This window comes from Chelon labrosus (assembly GCF_963514085.1).
Source record: "Chelon labrosus genome assembly, chromosome: 13".
NCBI lineage: Eukaryota > Metazoa > Chordata > Actinopteri > Mugiliformes > Mugilidae > Chelon > Chelon labrosus.
In genome coordinates this window covers 15,534,759-15,557,970 of record NC_140346.1, presented here as the reverse complement: position 1 = coordinate 15,557,970, position 23,212 = coordinate 15,534,759, and the positions used below count along the sequence as shown (strand labels likewise).

The 23,212-nt window shown below is 43.7% G+C and overlaps 2 protein-coding genes across 3 annotated transcripts in view; both read right to left on the bottom strand.

Annotated features, from left to right (window-relative positions):
* Window positions 1–3,060, bottom strand: part of LOC311498263 (lissencephaly-1 homolog) — a 34,302-nt gene extending 31,242 nt beyond the window's left edge. Inside the window, exon 1 of the mRNA XM_084558787.1 lies at window positions 2,865–3,060. The gene's annotated coding sequence lies outside the window, so the exon portion shown is untranslated. The remainder of the gene's footprint in view (window positions 1–2,864) is intronic.
* A 522-nt stretch (window positions 3,061–3,582) lies between these two features.
* Window positions 3,583–22,544, bottom strand: cluha (clustered mitochondria (cluA/CLU1) homolog a). 2 transcript variants are annotated; one of them, XM_084558720.1, is made up of 27 exons: window positions 22,231–22,544; window positions 16,897–17,081; window positions 16,548–16,719; window positions 14,590–14,733; window positions 14,214–14,341; window positions 13,949–14,103; window positions 13,465–13,590; window positions 13,129–13,276; window positions 12,932–13,024; window positions 12,327–12,761; window positions 11,930–12,189; window positions 11,426–11,829; window positions 10,543–10,644; window positions 9,993–10,093; window positions 9,750–9,902; window positions 9,546–9,608; window positions 9,207–9,451; window positions 9,017–9,101; window positions 8,773–8,926; window positions 8,543–8,682; window positions 8,374–8,454; window positions 8,158–8,283; window positions 7,932–8,053; window positions 7,759–7,852; window positions 7,541–7,675; window positions 7,370–7,443; window positions 3,583–6,744 (listed from the first exon to the last, which is right to left on the bottom strand). In XM_084558720.1, the coding sequence occupies exons 1-27, from the start codon at window positions 22,367–22,369 to the stop codon at window positions 6,618–6,620; spliced, it is 4,191 nt and encodes a 1,396-aa protein (XP_084414846.1). In that variant the 5' UTR covers window positions 22,370–22,544; the 3' UTR covers window positions 3,583–6,617. The 2 variants fall into 2 exon arrangements, with proteins under 2 accessions (XP_084414846.1, XP_084414847.1); XM_084558721.1 differs by having other exon boundaries at window positions 11,513–11,829.
* Between the last annotated feature and the right edge of the window lie 668 nt (window positions 22,545–23,212).

Genomic DNA, 23,212 nt, shown 5'->3' with positions numbered 1-23,212 from the left:
TATCAGTTAAGCAGGTTGGTTGAAAATCACCCGACAGGATTCAATCTGTACGACCCAAATACTCTCCGCTGGCCATCGTCATGTGATACCTGATGGATAAAAAGAGTCAATGGGAGTCCCCACATTTAGAGGAACAAGAGACTGAGCCGAGAGGAAACGAGCAGGAGCAACAAATCAATCATATGCCAATAACAACCTGCATGCATAGAGGGAAAGAACACAATTGAGACTGGTTAGCCCCCCGTCATTCATTCATGCTAGAATACAACAATTGCAAAACGCTTGTTCAAGTTTAACATCCCTGAATCTCTCCGAGACATTCACTGCATACCGACAAGCTGATTCCTATGGTTCTAAATATAGACAAGGTGTATGCCAACTTCATGAGTTACTGTTGACATATTAGCAAGCTGGAAACCAAACATTTTGATTCTCCAAGCAGCTCTGGCAAGCTTTTAAACAAAAACTGGTTGTAAGGAAGCATTCAACAGCCTGTAGGGCAGGTTGGCAATGGTGTCAGTCTAACAGACACATTGTCAGACGCTTCCCCGTCACCTGCAAAACGCATTTATCAAAACAGCCCGTCAAAGCAGTCATTTGTACGTTGAGTGGCAGTCGCTGTTGGCAGCAGGAGATTAATGACCGGTCAGCTAAGCAGAGGGCAAGCTGTCTGGAAGGTCAACCTCTGTGCTACTGTCCGCTTGGCGAAGGAGACCAATATGGGCATCTGCCCTTCGGCATGCCACAAGCACAAAGACAAACAGCCCCTTCACTCTCATCGTTATCCGTTGACACAACATAGAGAAGAAGGCATCTCATAAAAACTGTACATGTTGCTGCTTTTTCCAGCAATCTTCCAGCCTTTACTTGTACATAACTATCCCTAAAAATAACTACATTTGGGAGGAGAACCCCTCAAAACCAGTTTCTGTCCCTTTGCCTCTAACGCTGATGAATTAAAAGCAAAAGCCAGCAATTTCTGAAGCGTTCCACTGCAGAGGCATACAATTGGTGCTGCTGTATTTCCACTGCTGACAGTACTGAATAGAGCCTGGCTGCGGGGATGCACTTATTCAAATCAACTTCTGATAAGACTCGGGACTGGCAAAATAACGCTTTCAAGTAAAATCAGCTGACCACATTCGCTGAATAAGCATGTCTGTACTTTACACACACACACACACACACAAAAAAAGGGGCTGCTGTTCTTATATTAGCCCATAGCGTGAAGGTTGAACTTTGAGCCACTTCAACACCACGTTCAGTCTGTAAATCTACCTTGCTGACATTCAATTCATGTCATTTTCATGTTAATAGACAATCTTTTTACAGAAATCAATTCATAAATGCATATTTGTCAGCATTAACGGGGCTGCAACAAATTATTAGCATCTGAGTTTAGATACGCTTATCTTAGCTAAGATTATAGCTGTCAACTTGTTTTCTCTTTAAAATGGCTGCACTTCAGTCTTAGACTAAAAAGAAACGCTCTTACCTGAGAGGAGAGTAAGTGATTATTTTTTAAAGCTGTATACATGTTTTATTTATTCAAAAAAACAAAAAACGATTTCATCAATATGCCATAACTCCCGTTGATCAGCAGCAGGGTAGTCCTTTCAGGCGTGGCTGTGAGAAGAGAAGTAGCCAATGCTTTACATCCGATATGAAGACAAGGTTGGCCAAAATTAAACTGTGATCTGCCACAGCGATGATTTACATTCATTGCCTCAGTAAGAGCCCTGGGTCCACAAATCCCTGACCCGAATAGCTCAACCGTGAATCCACACAATGAGAGAGGACAAAAAAAAAAACAAGACAAGACTACTTGAGCACTGCTGCTGGGTAGAGGCAGCTCACACAAAACACATCGCCCTCCGACGTGCTCCACCCTGATTTTTTTTTTTTCAAACACGGTGCCAACAAACAAACCCGCATGAAGACGACGGGAGCTTCAGCTGAGCCTGGCAGCAGAGACCCGAGCATCCAGCTGTATGACAGCGGCCACAGCTTCAGAGCCAGTGCACACAGAGGCATGCCATGGGGGGAGAAAACTGCAGCCGAGCTACGTGATGTCCAGTTAAAAAAAAAAAAATCTGGACAATAAAAACAGATGACTAATGTCACTTTGCGTCATTTAAACATGCTAACACTGGATGCAGCAGCGACGTGAAATGTTACAACAACACAGAGCTAACATTAGCCCCTTTGGCCTACATTTACATATATTGTAGAGAGTTTATTTTCTTATTTTTACAAGGTTGACAGCACTACTAACGCCGCTTCAAACTATACTAATTACTAGTTATAACCGACTTGGGATACAAGCCAAATGCTAAGGTGATTTATGATGGCATTGACACGCCTAACCTTAATCCACTGTCATGTTTCCTGAATTAATCGCCTTCGCCAAGAGTGACATCAGTCTCAACCGGTAGTTTAACGTTATCTACGTACGCCCGGTTATCGTTAGCAAATGTTAGCTAAAGTTAACGTTAGCTTAGTTAGCTTCCCCGGCGGTGCAGTCACAAAGTTAGCTCGTTAACAACATTATCTCTTCACGCTAGTTAGCAATGATAACACGGCATTCAAGCTCCGTTAGCTGCAGTAAGCACACACACACACAGGGGGAAGCGTCTTTAACTATCTTTCATATTTTTTTTTGTATTTGTTTCATATTGTTTATCCAGACACAAGGATAAACTCCGCTGACAAGGTACCTGCTGCTCCAGTCCAAGCGGCCTATCCGCCATTTTGAGACATAAAAAGGAGGTGCACAAATTACAGCCACATCGTCATTTTCCCCACCTAACGCCGGATTCCTTCGACCGTTGCCGGCGTCGCAAGTGAAAACTGCTTGAACTCACCCTATTGTTTCCAGCTCGTGGGTGTCCTCCGCCGTCTCTAACGGTAACACGACCCGACGGGGCGTGAAATTTCCGCTCCGAAAATATGATCTTGTGATGTGGAGGTAAACCGTGCCCGTCTTGTCTCCTCAGCGCCGCTCGCTTGTTTTTTTCGTTGGCTACCGCATTCGACTTCAGCCGGGCGCGCGCACGACCCTCGCGTTCACGGGCTGACGGGAGCGCGCACGCCCTTGACAGCAGAAAAATATTTTATTTGCTTATTAACTCTTGCACGACTGTCCAGCATTAGTACTTATTTCAGTATGAAAAATCTCTATATATACTTATAAATAATTTGATGCCCATTATTGGATCACTTCTGTATATATCATTAATATCATTTAAATGTAACATACATTTAAATTTTTAGATACTATAATATTTCCAAAACACTTTGGACACATTTCCCTTTTTACCCCACTACAGTTATCTGATTGCTACAACCATTTTGCAAATGATTAAGTTACATATAAAACATATTATTCGCATAGTATTTCCATCTCAACTAGCTAATAATAATAATAATATGCTGAATTAAATGCTTTAACTGCTTTTTGCTTGTAATACTTTTATTTTTTTACTGAGGTATTACTGCATTTACTTAAATTATCCCACCAATTGTATTGTCCCACCACTTGTTCCTTGTACGAGTTACAGTATAACAAAAACCCAAACGAAAGTTTTTCTACTTTTTATTCATTTTTTAATATAAAAGCATAGTCAGACCAAAAATAATTGGATTATTTTGTAAAGAGCAACACACAAATACCACACACCATCAGGGGAAGCAGACTCAAAACACTGGGCATAAGAAGCCTTTGTGCAGAAGAGATTTCATCAGTGAGAAAACACAAAACCCTCAGACAATCATCATTTTGGGCATCACACAGAGACAATAATAATGCAGTATAACCTGAAGCATATTATTTGGGGACAGATATTAGACTTTTTTTCCTTCTCACGACATTTTATAAAATAGTTTGAGCTAACTTCATGAGTAATTTTGCACATGATCCACATTTGAGAATGAAATGAGCGTTTGATCTTTGCATTTATGTCGGTAAACATTCATTCTCCACAACTAATTTTGCCAATTTCCGACTCCAGCTGGTACACTTGCAAATTAGGTGTGAAGGAATACACTTTAATCTTAGCTTTGTATTGTTATATTGTTTGTCATTCAACATCTAATAAAGTAACCTCTCATGTACCTTTGACAACTACTCAAGAAATAAATGTTATACTAAACTGAACTAATTTGAAGCGCTGAAGGCAGTTTCACCACCTTTTAAGAGATCATGCTTTTCATAAACTATTGAGATACCCAAAGAATAGACTTACTAGATTTGTAAATTTTCCCCATAATAATGCTAAACGTTAAATTTACCTAATTTTACTTAGATCAGATTAAGCATATGTCTGCATTTGTGCATCTGCACTGCAACATCTGTCATTTAGGTCAATATTTCACAATGAGACAAATGTTAGAGCGCCCCCTTATGGACACAGACGATATTACTGTAGAGCAACTTTAAGGGGAGCAGGAGGGAAAGTAAAAACAAAAGTAAATTATGAAAAAAATAAAAATTATACAAGACACCCAGAAAACATAGGGAGGTATATTTCACCTTTATAAATTTGTTTACCTATTATCACCATGGTTCCATTCAGAAGCATAAATAATAGGCACATCATACACACACCACACTCTTTATCATGTTTTAGGAGCATCACTGTAGTAACCTCACCTCCCAGTCTGAAGAGCTAGCCTTTTATTTTTGCATACAGCTCCCACACGTTCAGGTAACTCAGCCAATACAGTAAGTAGTCCATAAAAACTGCATTGTTTGGAAACAATCATCTCCAGCACCATCTCTCTATTGCTTTAATCACATACATCTTTACACACGGCAACAATTAGGTAACAAATTGCCATGGGAGGGATACATTGCATGTATACAAGCGCAAACAAACCTTTCGTCAGTCTTTTCTTTTTTTTTTTTTTTGGTACATCACATTGAAGCAGCCCTTCTTTTTGTCCACTTCTTGGTGTGCTGCAAATGTGTTAATAAACAGCACGAGAAAGTGCACTACAACTGCTCACTGCTCGCTCCTGGCTGGTTTATATCGCAAGTTACTTACGAAAAGATGACATAAGTTAATGATAGGGAAACAAAACAGACGGAAAAAGAACCACCCAGCTACAATAAATTGGGTCACTGCTTGCCAATGTTGAGCACCTGTCGAATGGTGAGAATAATTTTCACTTCATTTATAAAGCAGATTTACAACACTGGTGGCCATGAATGTTTTATGAAAAGAGGCTTCAGATGTTTAACAGAGTTACTGTGTGTAGAAATAAAAAAAAAATAAAAAATAAAATAAGCCAATGTTTCTCTTAGCCTCTTAAATCTATGCAGCAGCAGCAGCAGCAGCAGCAACAGCCCTGGCCAATAGGTTTTCCATCAGACTACACAAAAAACACACACACACACACACACACACAGTCAAACAAACATACAAACACACATGCACTTATTTTCTTTCAGTGTGTAAAAATAGAAGATTGAACACAGCTAGTATATAGTTAGATAAACCTACTGCGTAATGTGGACGTTTCTCATATCTGCATTTTCCATTAACATTATTCAGATACCTGTCTAAATCCAATAGAGATTTATACATCTTTTTTTTCTTCCCCCACTTCTATACATTTTCTATAAAACAGACATGGCTTAAATTAACTGATGATCAAGAGGCATAAAATACCTTTGTAATTCTCCTGTGCACTTTTACAAAAAAAATTATTTACTAAAAAAAAAAACAAAAAAAAAAAACAGCAAATGAAGTTTAATGAATGGTTGAAAGCTCACTGTGTTGTTTTGCTTGTATGGAGAAAACCATAGGACACAGCAGGCACCCACCTGGGATGTCATAAGTACAAATGATAAACAATTAAATTAATTAACCATCGGGGATCAAAGTGTGTGACGTGACTGCTGCAAAGCGGCTCAAAGACGCCACCGAAAAAGGGAATTTACAATCTGAGGGCCCCCACTTGAAAAATCTCTAATTTGGTGACTGTATTCTGGTTTTAGTGCACAGTAGAAAGCAGCCCTGAGTTCTAGGACAGGGTAAGGTGCCGTATCATTTCGAGCACCATTTAGGGGGGGCGGCTACATGCCCGGGGGTCTTCAAGGCTCTTTAGGCAACGGCAGGGAAAAGTGTGGTCCTGGGCTAACAGTGCTGTGGGAAGTCTGGGGGCTGAGAAGAAGCTCGATGTGGGGATTATGGTTCGGTGGATAAGGCTCTGGTATACAATGTCATGGTCATTCTTGGTCTCCCTTCCCCAGGCTGCAACCACTCTTTCAAATATAATCCTATTTCTAAGCAGCTAACGCCTTCAGTGAGTTCATCACCAGGTTCTCGGGCCGGGGATTTTTCAGATTGCACGTTACATTGATTCTATGTCGTTTGTACTTTCTCCTCCCTCCCTTCCTAGCTTGTAGGAAACTCCTGCTCGGTATTCCTTTGTCCTACAGTTCATACAGTTTTTGTCTGGACTGCCCCTTACCCCTCCCTCCCCCTGTTTATTTCAATGCTGTTTTACACTGCTCGGTTCTCGGGTCCACAGGCTCAGTGACCTCGCTGTTGCGTCACAGCCGCTCTTCCCCCCCAGTAGCAGAAAGTAGCTGTGCCGAGGGCTTCTGGGTGCTAATCGATGGGAATTTTGTCTTCTAGTTCCAGTGGGCCGTCCTCAATGGGCTCCTCGCTCTTTCCCAGCTCCTGCAACTGCTGCCGCCTCTGCACCTCTGCCTTCAGGCTCTCCAGATCCTTTTGGCTGAAAGGGAAATAACAAGAATGAACACATGACTTTCTGCAGAAGACATCACCATCAGTGCATGGCTTCCATTCTTCCAGGCTGTATCCGAACCTTATGACCTGGATCAGGTGTTTAGGATAGTAGCACTGAGTGCTCACCAGGAGCGGGATGAGGTAAATCTATGATCTTATCAAGGTTTACATTTAATAAATCAAAAACTTCAGTTTACCTCAAACTAAACTTTTTATTTGAGAGAAACTTTCATCGTCAGTGGTTTATAGAGCTGTGGCTGAATACTTGCTATGAACACTCTTTCTTAGAACAAACAAATGTATGAAGTCCTGCTGCACTTCTATAAGAAATATAATGGATATTTTAAGTTTCCCTGCAGTCAAATAATAGTTTGGAAGAATTACAGGGGCCATACTGGACGTTTATGTGATACTGGTTTAAGAAAATTAAGTAAAACTTGCAAGTAATTTTCAGGAATAGCTGAGTAAATCCACCATAAAAGCTACAACATTCAATCTTTCTCTATATCATTTTAATTTATTTAGTGTCCTCAAGATATTTTTATCTCAAGAAGCACTATAGGTGTCACCATGAACCCCATGTTCTGCACACGCACTGCTTCGGACTCTACCTGAGAGGTATAAAGATGATGCCGTTGATGATGTTGAGCTGTTCCAGGACGCTGGCCATGTTGGGGGCAGTGAACTGAAAACCAGGAGGGAAATATAAACACCATCAGTGCCAAATGCTTTGGACAGAATGAGACAGAGTCAAAGAAATGCATCCGACTCGGAGCAGTCACCTTGAGGGGCGTGATGCTGGCGCTGGAGCCGTTCTTGTAGATCTCGTTCATGGTCCTCTGCAGAGCGACAGCCTGCTGGGTGAGATACTTCAGATACTCTGAGCTCTCCTTGGTTTTCTCGTGTGCCTCGCCCATCTGTGATGAAGGGGGGGTAATTTAATTACATCACAGCTGATAAAAAAAAAAAAAAAACATGAGTCAGCTCCTGCAGTGCCCACCTGGTTCTTGTAAATGGTGTAACCCTCCTTCTCGTGCTGCAGCGCAGAGCGGAACTCTGCCTTGCTCTCGTAAACCCTCGCAACCAAATGATGGCTGAAAAGAAGACACGAGGTAAGTCATCATGTCAGTATTTTTCCTACTCTATGCACACAAATGATGAATCTCTCCCCACCTGAGGGCCACTTTGAGGGACCGAGGCCCGTGGTACTTCGTGTTGATGGTCAAGGCGTTCTCCAGGAATCTCAGAGATAAATCATACTCCATCACTCCATGCAGCACCAGCCCGATGTTGCTCTGTGAAAGCCAAGGAAACAGTCTTTAGTGATAAATCTGTTTTTTTTACTGGACCAACTAGAAGCAGTTAAGTAGTTTATAATATATCACAAGACTGCACTCACATCTAGTAGAGCCATCTCTGGGTGGTCCTCCCCGCAAACCAACAACATGAGGTAACGAGCGCGATAAAGCAGCTTCAGGGCGGTGGACAGCTGGCCGTTAGCAAAGCAGTACAGAGCCAAGTGCATCTGAGAAATGATTTATAAAGCATAAAGGTTAAAAAGTATACTAAACACAACTGATAAACGTAATTTCCTTCTTTCGGCTTGGCAGCTTACATATTCTTGAATTGTGTTGGGGTGCTCGATGCCGAGGACTCGTTCACTCATCAGAACAGCCTTCTGCTGGTTGCTGAGAGCCTGCAGGTTAACGTACAAAAGTCATTTAGGAACAAAGAAACTCAGAAAGTTGTTAAAGCGAAGCCAGAGTTTCCATATTTTGTCCTACCTCAGGGTGGTCTCCCATGATGTAATTAAGGCGTGCCAGCAGGCGCAGGCAGGCACAGATCTCTACATGCATGGCTCCGTAGACATTGTTGAAGAGGTTCAGAGCCTCGTTGATCAGCTCACAGCCCTCCTTCAGAAAACCTAGAGATAACATTCATCTACAGTTAGAAAGAAATGCATGTATAATATTATTCGTTTGAGTCCGCTTTAAATCAACCGTCCGAGCGTCACCTTGCTGCACTTTGGCCTGACCACTCTGGAAGAAGTGGAATGCGTCCGAGGCTTTGGGGTTGACGTGCTTCACGACGGGGAAAATATTCAGGATGTCCTCCTCCGTGAAGGCGGGCTTGTGGCGGCTGTCAAAGTTGTACTCCTTTATCAGGATCTAGAAGTCAAACACAATATTTATTTTACACAATTTGTAAAGGAACTACAGTGGTGGCATCAGGTTCATTATAATTTAAATGTGTGTTACCTGGATGCCAGTTTTGACGGAAATTTCTCTGAGAAGATTGATTTTATGAAGGTTGTATTTCTCCACCACCTGGTCGACACTTTCACTGAGCAAGATAAAAAAAAAAAATAATAATTAATAATCTCATATCATTTTGAAATGCATTAATATAGTCAACACTGGGTCTTCGTCAACACTATTTTGCTCTCACCACTGTATGGTGAAGTGATAGTAGCTCTGTGCCTCGGAGGCAATGTTCTTCCACAACTCGCTGGGCGTCAGGCTCGCCCACGCCGTGTTGTCACCGCCACCGGGGACTCTGTTGCGACGCTTGCGGTTCTTGCGGCGCGACACCAGCTCGTCGGGAGGCAGGTGGGCGACGGCGTCGGGGAAGGAGCTCAGGAAGCAGTTCAGGTAGTGGCTTACGGCGGCGGACAGGGCAGAAAGCTCCACACCCTGGCATGATGACAAAACAATGATCAAATCAGACACAGGTTTTTCTATTGAAAAGGCCAGAAAGATAATGTAGTGCATGTCAAATGTTACAAACCTGAAGGTATGTCTTGAAGATATGTTTTGCACATCTGGTGATCAGCTCACTGATTCCTATTCTCTAAGATACAGGAAAAAACATGTTTTGTTATTATGACCGTTTACAAAGACGCACCGTGTGTGTGTGTGTGTGTGTGTGTGTGTGTGTGTGTGTGTGTGTGTGTGTGTGTGTGTGTGTTCATGTTTAGAGAATCAGACTCACATAGAAGTGCTCCAGCTGGGCTTTGGCAGGAGTCTTGTCCACAAACTCCAGAACAGTCCCCAAATAGCGAACGTTGATGCCTCTCTGGTGCAAGGCCTCCGTTAGTGTGGCTCCGTCCATGGGCAGAGCAGTGTGGTCCAAACAGTCTTTAACCTGGTTATAAAACACACGCATTTAGACTCGAGACACACACCAAGACAATTCAACACACGTATGGCCTGGATCTGTGCGAGTGTCACTGACCAGGGAAGGGATCTGACAGGACACCAGGAAGGCAGCGGCGTCTTTGAGGAGCTGCTTCTGCTTCTGGACGTCATCCGCGCTGTCGTCTGGGAAACGGACTCCTGGTTCATGAGCACACGCACACACACTAGTCACTTTCCTCTGCTTTTATTCCTTTAAGAATAAATCTGGATCCAAATATGCTAAAATAAAATTCAGTTCAGGGAATTAAGACGGATGAAGTAAAAATAACACAGTTATCTTGACAGATTTTAAGCGGAGAGGATGATGCTTTAATTAATTTGACATTTTAAACACTGCAGCTTCATACCGCATACAGTTTCTGTCAGGATTAGTATTTTATCATCTTAATGGTACAGACCGACTTATCCAGATGATTGTTTTTGGCAGTGAAGGAGAAGCATGGAAATGGAAACGGAAATACTGCACATCCTCTGAAGCTTCATTTAATCTTAGAGAAGAATATCTGGCATGTGTCTCTGTCATGGCCAGGTTTTTTAAAGATATTACTATTTTTAAAGTCCATATTAAACATCCTTTTCAGGCTTACCTGGAGAGAAGATGTCTGGGTTGAAGCGAATGTCAAAGGACGTGTTGCTGATGGAGCCGACCGCCTTGCAGGCATTGAGGACCACTTCACGGCTTTTGGGATCTGTGTGGGATTGGGAACACGTACAAGGATGAGATCCAAAAATGTTAAAAGTTCAGACAGCGACAGACACGTAGCAGCAACATATTTTAAAGGCGACTCTATAAGCCATGTCCACATTAACTCAGGGATTTATTTCCCCCCACACATAAACACAACGGTTCTGGACTGGACTGCTTGTTTTAGTACGTATGGAAGAAGCAAAGCGACAGTATGCTCCAACTCTGTGTGTGTGTGTTCAGATACTTATTTGTCTTTTCATTTAACAGTGCACATAATACAGATGAAACTAATGTGTGTTAATGTAGACATGGCCTTAGCTGAGTCCCCGCCACCTTTTGAACACAAATGCAAACAGGTCAGTCTGTTTGACAAGCAGATTACTGTGAATCAAAATCAACCGAGCACGACACAAACCATTAGGTAAACATTCCAAACCAAATGTAGATTAATAGCCACAGCAGCTGATTATTCAGTTTATTGGGTCAATTCATGCTTCAAGACAGGCTGGAGATGAGTTGATCAGGGGCCAACACCAACATATTTCCCATTGCAGGCTGAGGACTGAACGAGGGACAGCTTGTCAGGTGGAGAGAAGTCACTATGATCCAGTACTTGAGCTTAAATCTAGCAGACACTCTACAGCTGTAAGACTATGCACACATACACTTTAAATTTAAGTTAAATGCTAATTATTTTCTATGCAGTTCTCCACCAGAAAAGCTCTCCCTGTGTCGTCCTGGCCTCGCTTTTCAGGTTTTTTTTTTTTTTTTTTTGGACGTACCAATACCAGATCCATCTTCGGCAACTAAGGTCTCCGCCAGCTCTTTGGCCTGAGCTAATCCTGGAATACTTTCGTCAAGCTCCTTACCCTCCAGCGGGCTCTTGCATTCCCCATTCTGTGTGGCCGCGGGGTCTAGGGGCCCGTTTGTGGCGGGCTTCGGGGAGTTTTCTTCGCCGTCAGTTGCTGCCTCTGAGACAGCGGAGGCGGCATTCTCCGTCTGGCTTGCGCCATCTGTGGGGACGTCTGTTGCACTGGAAGAATCTGTAGCGGCGGCCTGTGTCTGGGGGGTATCGGCGGTTTCTGTGGACGCTTCTGTGATGGCGGGTGTGTCACTCTTGTTGGAGTCCTTGTTTGCTTTCTGCTGCATGAGCTGTAGGGCCGCCATCTTCATGAAGAGAAGATATCTGGAGAGAATCAAGGGTAAAACACGTGTTAAGTTGTGCTTACAAACCCTCAAAGAAAAGTTCACGCCAACACCCAGACTCCAGAATAACCAACACCTACCTGTGCTCAACGAAGGCCTCGATGAGCTCCTGGCGTAGACAAGCCAGGCGATGGCGGTGCTGACGAGGGAAGCCTTGGCGCTGACTCTCTGGAGAAAGCTCCTCGCCGTCCACAGGCAGGAAGTTGAGGTCAGGAGGGAAGGTACGAAGGAGGTCCAGAATATAGTGTCGGCCATCATTCCCGATGATGCCCTTACATTCGACAGAGGAGCACAGCTCTACCGTCTCGTTCTTCTCATTCAGCACGTTGTGACGCTGGACCTGAAATGAACAGTAGATGGAAACATTAAAACAAGACTTCAACAAGACGGTGTGCTATGAAATAACCCACAAGTCTGGTTTAACACTTATTTGCTAAGCGTTCCTGTTGAAGCTGAGACAATAGTTGTGTTACTGACCTTCAGAGGCCTGCTGGTCTTATCCAGCAGCTCCATATATTTGCTGTGAGACACGACTGTCTTTCCAAAGTCAATGGAGCCGTAGATGACGCTCTGCTCCTGCTCTCGCTCCAGGATACCGGGGATGATGGACTGGGCTGTGACGCGGTAGCCTCTGTAGTCCACCACTACCGTCCCCAGGGTGTAGAGACCCTCCACATCCACTGCCCCGTAAGCTCGTACTCCGTTCAAGTCATTGGTGGGCGCGGCGTGGGCTGCTGCGTCGCCGCCCAGCTCGCGATAGTGGTCCCGCACGTCAAAGCCCAGACTGAAGAAGATGTTGTTCCAGATGAACATCTGCATGCGTGTTTCCTCGCCGGGGTTGATGGCCATTACGTTGCCATCGATTACTGCCATGGCGCCTCGAGTGGCAGCTGCTGCAAAGTCGCTGTGGACCTGCAAGAAAAAACAATAAAAGTATTATTGATTTAGAAGAAGAATTTAGACCTTAAATTGTCAAAAATATAATGATTCAGGTATTCCAGTTTGAGCTGGTCTCATAGATTCATTGTAAGGGGGCTGATTTAACATCTGTATGGGACACAAAGTGTGAAAGGTTCAGGTACCTTGAATATGGCCCTCTCTCTCAGCAGCCGTTCAGGCAGGTTCTTCCTGGGCAGCTCTCTGGTGGTCTGCAGCTCCTCGTTCCAATCTCTGGTCTGAAAACATATCCATACAAACAAAACGTACATTAGTACAATGAAAAAAAAGAAAAAAAAAAAAAAGATCTGCATAATGTGCTCCTGAATTTAGTTTTGCCCACCTGTCCAGGTATGTGCTCCTCATAACCCAGGCGGGAAGTGTAGGCGTCCTCAGCTCGAACACAGTCCATCGCGTGGTCCACCTGTGGAGCGGTCCAGCTGTACACCTGGAAAGGTGTGGCTATCCTCTCAAACGGGTGTCTCTGGACTCTGCAGCAGAAACACAAAACACAGTCGTTTCAATGCAATTCAAGTTCCTGCAGCAGTTTTGAATGGTTACTTAAGGTTGTTTTTCTAAATTGCTCAAACACGGCACTGGCATTCAGTATGAAGAGACTTACTAAAGAAGACCTTGGAACTAAAAAAAACAAAAAACAACAACAACAAGATGTCTTAACCTTTTCTTTTGCAGGGCAGTGAAATTTTTCTTGAAGGCAGGACTGATCTGACTCAGCAGCTCCACCAGAGAATGGCTCAAGAAACTGGGATTGGCTGGTTTGGGGTTGAAGGTGTAAGTAGTAGATCTGTAACAGACACATTACCAATATTGCATTAATTGTTATTACGTATTATCATAAATTAATATGACTGCCAAAGAATATAGAACCTGAAACATACTATTGGACAAGAAACTATCAAGAAGCAAACTCTGGCCAAAGTTTTTTTTACCGGACCATCACAATCAACTCTCCTTTGTAACTCATGGATTTGACTCCTAAGCATTTGTCGGCCTCCAAAATTAGCATCCTGTTCGCAGCCTGATGCCTTAATTAGCCCTCAACGAACTGTCCTCCATTTAAAGAATGTGCAACTACATTTACTGACTGCTATATTAAGAGCTGAGCATTGTATCATGGGTATAACGTTATAGGGTAGACTGACTGGTTGAGGTAGAAGCCGCGTGTAGAGGCAGTGACGCTGACATGGCGCTCCTCCACAGTCACGATGTACAGGTACATGAGGTCACCGTGCATCTTCCTGTTTCCAGGTGGCGGGTTCCAGCCGCTCATGGTCAGGACCTTCAGGCACTGCATAGGCTGTTGTGGATATTACATACAGAATGGGAAATTTAAATATACTGGCTTCAATCTCACAAAGATAAAATGTTAAGTCTACAGGCGACGGCCAAGCCTGGACTAAACCTCACCTTCCAGTCCTTGTTCTGTGGCTGGAGGGGCACCAGGGGTCGCTCTTTGCTGCCAGGCAGGATGTGCTCTGGGGGGGTGCAGTCGATCTGCTCCAGCTCGGTGCCCTTCTTCTTACGCTTCCCACTGTCTGCAACCACATTTAGAATGAGCAAGGTGAACGTTTGTACATTTCCATACATTAAAACGCTTCCTGCAGATGGTTGAACATGGCTGTGCAGGACAGCAGCTGAACATCGTCCCCTGCTGTGTCATACTAGACCACACAAATGTAAATGTGTTGTGCAGAGAATAAAATACGTGACACCTGCAATGACAAAAAAAAGCACCATCCCTTTAACAGAGTGGTGAAGCCAGTGAGGGCTTTAAGCATCCTACCTCCGAGGTCTCCATCTGTGAAGATGCTGAGGAAAGACAGGGAGTTGCAGTCCACTCCATTGTAGGCGTCTGAGGGGTCCAGACTTTTCAGCAGGTCTCTGATGTGACGCACGTGGATGCGAGCTTCACGCACCGTGTAGGGCTCTAGAGAAAAGAGAAGCGATGGGTTAAAATAACAGATCACACTCATTAAGATTTGGAATGCACTATGAGGCAATTCAGTGTTGTCCTGGCCTACAGCTACATGAGGTAAAACCTCACCCAGCAAGATACCGTGGCAGGCTGCAACTAATACATCCATCGGCATGACGGGAAAACTCTAGTTAAGTCATGTTGATCTGGTCTGTCGGGTTTCAGCTGCCAGTGACCTCAACACCGTCGTTAATGGTATATTTGTTTTCACACTACCTGGTTAGTCAATGTGATTTGCATTTTACATACCGACGGGTCTGAACGTAACACTGGAGGCTCTGTCAAGTTGGCAAGTCACGCTGTGGAAACATCATAGATGCTGTGACGCACTAAGCCAAGAATCGGCTGTAGGGCCATCAGTGAGCATATATAGCCCTAGTATTTGAGGTTTGTCCTGCACCTTATCCACTAGTCTGACGGCGACTTTTCAGCAGAGCCAGAGTCAGTCAGAGAGATTTCTCTAACTGGCTGTTCATCTTAGCAAACCAGTTCACGAGCAGAAAAACGCAATAAAAGTAAAGTCTAGAATGAATCGGTATAATTCAAACGTGTGAGACCAGCTCAGTACGACTCCTTGTAGCTCGCCTCGTTCTCCCCTTTTAAATGAAAAATAGAACTGCCACCTGCTTGTATGAAGAGTTATCCCGTCTCACGCAGGCGCAAAACATATGCCTTTTGGATTTAGTCTCGGATTTGCATGACTAGACCGTTGCATGAGGTCATTGTTTGAGGTTGGTTTTAGTGCAGTGGTGTCAAACTCAATCAGAGAGGACGCCAAAATTAAGAACCGATCCAAATCAGGGGCCAACCAGAATAGATGTTTATTTAAAATGAGACGCAGTTTGTCTATATCATACAGAAATATGAATTTAACTTTTCCTAAGCCATAATAAAGAATTTAGAATAAAACCAAGCTCATTGATTAAACAGGTACTGAGAACAAATTTCAAATAAAAGACAAATCTGTGTCCTTTTTCGTGAGTTACTCTCTACTGGGAGATTTCCCCGGAATGTTTTATCAACTGGGGCCAATACGACCCCATTTTTCATTGTGAGATTAATAGTCCACAGCATGATTTCCTAACGTTATCTGTATGTTGTATGAATTCACTGTTATGGACACTTTGAATTGACGGCAGAATAAAATGAGACAAGCAGGGCTAACGTGATGGTTACTATATGGTGGAGAGCGGAGCTAACTATGGGAGCTAACTAAGTTACCATGCCGCAGTTGTTTGGCTAACGGACACTTTCAGTGTGTCTGAATGTTTGTACATTAACCGGCCAGTGTTTAGCTGTCGTGGTGTTTTCTGTTTACCACGTGTGCTACCGTGGAACAGTAGGCTAACCGATTTAGCCCATTGTCTGCTAACTGGTACAGCGTTACTACGTCTTTGTGTAAGAATCTCTGTAAACATATTTTAGTATTTAGTGCTCTAATGCCTGTGGCTTGAGCTTTTATGGGTCAACTGTATGGACTGGTGTAGCTTCAGAGCGCCACCGTACTCTACCGATACGCTGAACGATTGCCCATGCAACCGTGAGACTCTCATGATGATCGATACGTGCAGGCCAATTCTGATAGATATAAATTATTATCTTTTGGGCCGGATACAATTGTCCCATGGGCAGGATGTGGCCTGCAGGCCTTGAGTTTGACATGTATGAGTTAGTCTGTCCAGACTAAAACTACCTACTCGTCATGTGGCATGAGTGTGAAGTTAACTCAAACGTAGTTTATAATTTTGAGTGCCCCTGCATCTTACCTTCCACCACTTTGAGCAGCGAGCCCTCCTGCAGGCCCTCAATGGACTTGAGCTCAGCAAAGTTGTCCAGCACGTTTCCATCCAGCTGCAGAGAGAAGCAGGTGCGGTGGCACGTGTCCTCACGGTCCATCAACACCTGATGGATTTCCTGGACCATTTCCTGTGGAGATACCTGACGTACGGGAGGAGAGAACAGATGAAATACTGTAGATATGTACAGGAACAAACAACAGTTCAGGTCCGAATGTGTTTTACCAAGAACACGCTGATAAAATTAACAAGCAGTCTCATTTGAGTGAATGTTAAATACAGCCTAATAGAGTACTGCCAGTGAAGAGTAAATCTTTACCTGCAGGTCAAACGGCTCTGTTCCTGGGGCCTGGATCTTCACAGTGAAGCCCGTGTCCTGGATCACTATCACTTCCTGTTCGTTAGAGTCCTCCGCCTCGCCATTCCCATCCTGCTTCGATTCTGCCTCCTCATTATGCTCGTGTGCTCCGTCACCATTCACCATGGCTGTATCTGCACTGTGCCCTGAGGAAACAGAGACCACCCTTTAAATGAGAGCCTTTCAAATACAGACATGGAGACACAAAAACTGAAGCAGGTAAACTCTTCAGGCTAGCTACTTAAAACTGCAAGAACATTTTATCACTTGAGGGCAGAGGGAAAAGCTTGTGAACACAGCGCTGACATCAGCAAACATTTGTTAATTTACACATCAGGTCATGTTTGTGTGCAACGACTATCACTCTGTTTTAGCTCAGTTTTAAGTCTCCACCAACTTTTAAAGGAAAATCTTTCTCTTGAGGCGCAACATGCAACACTATTTGGACTTTATGACCAGCAGCGAACAGGGTTCATTCACAGTTCAACGCATTTTGATCCGATGCAAGCTGGTTTGGGAGCTAAATTTATGGTTCCCAGCTAAAACCAGATCCCAGTCGGATCCAAAGGGGAATCATGAAGAGATCCGTATCATACTAATACTAAACCCATGTCAATACGGACATTTGCTTAACTTCAGCAGAAGAATGAAGGCTCTTCTTGGAAAAGCAAAAATAAATACAAGAGTTGGTGAACAGGGGGTTTTAGCTGAGGACTGGAGTGTGAAACCGGAGGTGCAGTCAAAATGCATCCGTTTGCTACAGGGCGATTTGTTCTATGGTTCCTGGACGGAACTGGTGCACAAACTCAAACCAAACACGTTCTGTTGGTTGAATAATGTTCAGCATCTACTGAATGCCTCTGCTGGCGGTAGTGTACAGTGGGTTTTTAGAGCTTTATCACCGACTCTATCTTATTCCATGACTACTATTTGTCAGTGGTCTTATCAGTGAAGAGCAGCTACGTCAGAGTGTCAGTCGTGCAAAGTCAGCCATCAAGAAAGAAACAAAGGACACAGACGTCTTGGGCATAATGACCTTACTAATATGAAATATGTAACAGTTGGTGAATAGAGACAACAAGACCCCAACAATATGCCAATGCTATGGTGTTAAAAACAAATTCAACAAAAGCAACAGAGCCTGTATCACCTAGATCAATCAACTGTACTTTTATAATCTGTCCTGGAAACTCTTGACAATAAGTAACCAGAAAGAAAGAATCCAGTATCCAACACCAACCAGCTGAAACCGACACTGTTGCAACACTGGAGGGAGTTTAGCCAGGAGGCCTTGAGGGACTGAATCCAAAGGATTTCAGTATTCACCAGAGGGAATTATTAGTCACAATCATGGTAACTTACTTAGCAATCATTGTGGGGAAACACAATAGCTGCAAGTCAGCACCTGCCTCGTCTCTGTTATAGACATCCAAGCCCATGAAATTATAAAAGTAACTCAATATCTTTATGAAGGAAGTTTTTGCTCATTGTACAAACTGAAAAGCTGCAACTACTGAAAGATTATGGCTTCCATTATTTCTTATGTAACGGTTAAGGTGAGAGAAAAATGACATGAATATAAATGAGGTATATTAATTCAAAAGGAGCCGACTAATACGGATCCGAGACAACTTTGTTTTGTGCTGCCAGCCAGTGTGCCCTTGCTTCCTGTCAAGGGTAACTCTGCGTCAGGGTTACTGAAGAGAAGGGGCCAGAGGGAGGGGTGGGGCTCCATAACTGGACCACGACCCCGGGTGGGAACGAACGCGGCAGTGAAACGGTGGAGGAGCAGGGCAGAGGGGTGGGGGTGGGGGGTGAAGCACAGGAGAGAAGAAGAGAAGAGCGGCAGGCCACGCTCTGAATAACAAACACAACGACTCCAGAGCAGTCACGCAGGGTAATAATGTTAGAAAGGAGCGAGGGCTCGGTGTCAAGTTTTTCACATCTCCGTTTACAGCGTCAAAGCTGAAACATTTCATTTCTTATCAGACTTGAGGTCTTTTATGAGGGTCTAAAAACACTGTCCCAGGAGTTGACGTGAGTGAAGGTATATTGTAAGTAATTAATTAGTGTAGCATTAACAGATCACTAGTCAAGAGAAAAGCCAAACACACGCTAGTTCAAGCTTATATTATTTTAATCTAACATGTTTGAGTTCTGAACAGTAGACAAAATTAGTCATTTTAAGTTACCTCTGGCTCTGGAAACTGAGAAACCGTGACTATGATTAAAGCTATTTTCAGATTTTCTATGAACTAAAGAATTAATCAAAGGAAAATATCATTGTTTCAGAAAGGAAATAGTACAAGGTGCTATAAGCCAGATGAATGACATGAAATTCCAGCAGACTAAGTGTTACAAAACTGCCCCATTTTGCCCCACAGGACTAGAAGAAAGTTCACTAGGACACAAGGAATGGGGGGGGGGGGGGAGCCGCAGTTTAACAGCAAACAGGACAAATATCACAGCTGCAATATCAAACACCTTATAACACAGTAACTATTCATAAATTCACAAATCTCATTGTTGAACAGTTACCAGGCAGAAGTCGTCCAGGAGGTCGTGGTAAGGAATCAATTGAAAGCGCAACACATTGGATGAAGAGGACAAAAACCAGACAAAATGAAACACTACAAGCTTAGACTCCAAAGGACACATAGTTCCTCTTAATGAAACCACAAGCTCAGGGTGATAATTCATCTTCTTTCAGAGAGAAATCAGATTTTCTTCACTCTAGCCCTCTTGTCCAGCCACTCAGCAGCCCTTGACATGGGGACCATGGCTGCTGTCATGGCAACATTAACCAGCCAGACAACCCTGAAAACAACAACATCACCACCAACACAAGGCCCCTCTGTAATCGTGTTTTGCAGCACCGAAAGGTGGCATCGTCCTGGTGGACAGAGAGGCTATAACGACCAACTGCAATGGACTCATGTCTGTGAAAACCAAACACAAGGTCTGTGTGGTTTATTCTCCAAATGTTAGTGTTTCATACCATTTACATTTAAAATAAATCTTTGAGCTTTAATTGTATTATGGCAAGACCTTTTTCACCGTAATGAAATAAGAAACCAAATGATGTTTAATAGGACCTAGAGCTCACCTGGATCTGCACACACAGGATGCAAAGATTAATTTTAAGATGATTGCTGGTCTTGGAAATGCAGGAAATGATGTTTATATTCAGCCTTTTCTCCTACTTGTTAAACTACATAATCATCAGGGCTCAAAATGTATCCAAATAAATCTGTCTAATAAGTGGATTCAACACCTCACAGCTAAAAAACATAATGGTTTTATAGCTCAGTAGCCTGGGCAAAAGAAGATGGGGAAATTAGGGTTAGCCGGACTGGTGAGGAGAACAGTTAGCCAGATGAACAACTGTGCCAGGGTGTCAGTGATTCCTGAGATTAACCAGGCCAGTCTTCACCCCACGCGAGCATTAAGCTCCTTAAAACTACTGAAAGTGACCCTCACCTCATTCTGTCTGTTCTGCCAAGTGCTGCTAGTGTGTCCTCCTACAACTCCTCACTGACCAATCTAGGTTGCTTTTAAGAAGGCGTTTCATTTCATTGTGATTTGTTTACTAAACATTTTGAGCCATACAATGCAAAATCAAATGCTCATAATGAAGTTTCCAAATTGACACAATCAGATTACATCTTTTTTTCCAAGTCATACTTACTGTCTAAATTTGGCAAAATCATGATTACATAAGACACAAAATGAGTAAATGCTCACAGCTGAGAAATATTAACCTAGACTTCTGTATTAAAATAGATGCCTGCTGTTGTTGTTCTATCAACGGATTATCAAATACTTTTGTTTTAACTGTTAAATGGTGAATCTACAACTCCATGTGGGCTTGTAGAATAAAGAACAGCACAGACACAAGTTACCATCCTGCCACAGAACAGCGCGAATTAAAATACAACACAAACACCCAAGCTCAAATGACAGGAAAAGCAGTGAGATAGTGTTTTTATAATAAATGAGACCTACAGAGACAACTCAAGGTCCCACATGTGAACAGGCTGCAGTGACTTTTGGAGCTCTACAAGTTAATGCTAACTTCACCGGCTGACAGTCCTCGTGTCAGTCAAATCTGCCTCCGCCGACGATAAACACCCTGCCACTGCTTCGCCGCTGCAACAACAACTTTCATCTTACATGTTACTCACCAGCGTACGCGGCTGATCATGTATTATTAGCGTAACCTTCCCTCTCACCGTGCATGCACCATCATGCCTTTTTTTTCCCCCGACTACAACCAGCTTCCGCTTCCGAGTCACGGAGGAACGCTCGATCTCGTCATCCCCAGCGGGGGAGGAGGGGGGACCGGTCAGAGGGTGACCACCGGCCACCGGGCGATTCATCCACCCGACATCGCTCAACACGCACTTTTGTTAACAAAATAACGAGATAACACATCTGCCACACGGACTAACAGGCTCCTATACCCCGGTCAAAGTTAAACCATCTGTCCGACCCCCCCTGTATTCACACGGGCAGTGTGAAGCTCCACTGAAGGTGACCTTCAGTTAGTTCCTCTGACAGGCTGTTACCGAACATGTGCGTCAGTACGAGTGAGCTCAACAGTGACTGCTGCATTAAACTTCACTGACCACATTATGAACTACACAGCCGGTGTATGGCTTACCCGAGAAACGCCAGTTCTCAGTGCAAATGCTCGACTTCTGTGCATGAAACGACACGACGATAGGGACAAGAGCGGCTAGTTAGCATATTAGCCCGAATGCTAACTAGCCGCATACTAAATAAAGGAGCTAACGCTAGCATGCCGGCTAATTTGTTTAGGTTAGCCTGGTAGAGTCAGGTTGAAGTCCATGCAAGTGTCTATGACCTGTAAGATGTATGAATGAGTCTGGTCTCATGTTAGCAGCTAGCATGCTAATTAACACATAGTACGAACATTAATACCAGGTAGCTTATTAGCAGGTGGTGCAAGGTGGACTATCCAAACTTGGAGAGGCTTCCAAGGAGATCATTGTGAGGGGGAGGAGGAGGGGGTTAAGCACCACCTTGGGTCTGAGGACTTTTAAATCACATAAAAAAGCATGGAGGTAAATGACACCAGTTTGTATGCACGCTAAACAAGAGCCAACAAAACAACCAGTAAGCCACATTTAAATTAGAGCTACACAATGACGATGATGTCAATATAAAGTTGTATTGTTCCTGCATGCATAATAATAATAATAGGTGTGATCACAACGTATGCTGTGTTAGTATAACGGTACATATGAAGCAGTCAGTCTGCAGCAGCCTCACCACAACCGCAGGAATCCTTCAGACGTGTCTTGCTGGTTTCTTTGCTGCCGTCTTGGGCTCCATCACCGGCTTCATCCGCAAGATCAACCGGATTACAGTCAGGCACTGACGCCGGGATGTCATCTGTCTTGCTCACCATGGTCGGCAGTCAGTGTGGAGAATGAAATCCCCCAGCAGCTTTGCTTGAAATATGTGCGACAGTTGACGAGATACAAAAAAAAAAGAAATCTGCTTCTCCGGCTAACGCAGGCTAGCTGGCTACATGCGAAGGGTACAAGCTTACAAAAACAAGTCTACCGAGGAAGGACAGTGCTGTACATGGTGAGGATCACACGTGGTTGTCTCCTCCCCTCCTCTTGACCTCTTTGCCTTTGCGTTGCACTTCCCCACCCCCTAAGCGTGGCGCTACGGAAAGCCACAGGCGTCAAATCATTGTCTCAAGCTTTGATTCCTAAATTGACAGTGTAGCTTTTCTTCTGTGCTGGGAGATACAATGGAAACAATGGTAGCTTTAGAATACAGGACACTGTTATCAACAACACAAATAGATTTGATTGACTTAACTGACAATTTAACCCAGATGTCATCAGCTCCTGTCACTCAGACACTGCATTTTAACCCCCTGCTGCTCCGTGACATGAGGCCTGGGCAAAACCATGAAAAAGTCAGTGTCTCCTTGCACATGCACAAAGTGTGTAGGGAGATTGTAAACCTGCTGTGTGGCATCAAAGGAAGGCACCACCCATCAATTAGGAAACACATGGTCCTCTGTTAAATTAACTAGACTGAGGCTTGCAATTTTGTGCATGATCCAGGGCTGTATGCCAAAATCTGAAATGTGAACATTTTAAATAGTCCTGTGGAGGGCAGTAATAGCATCAAGTAACATCAAGAAGCAACAATCTCTGAAGAAGATAAAGGTCTTAAAAATATATTTAGACAAAGAGCCACTCTTTAAAACAGGCCCAAAGATTAGGATTAT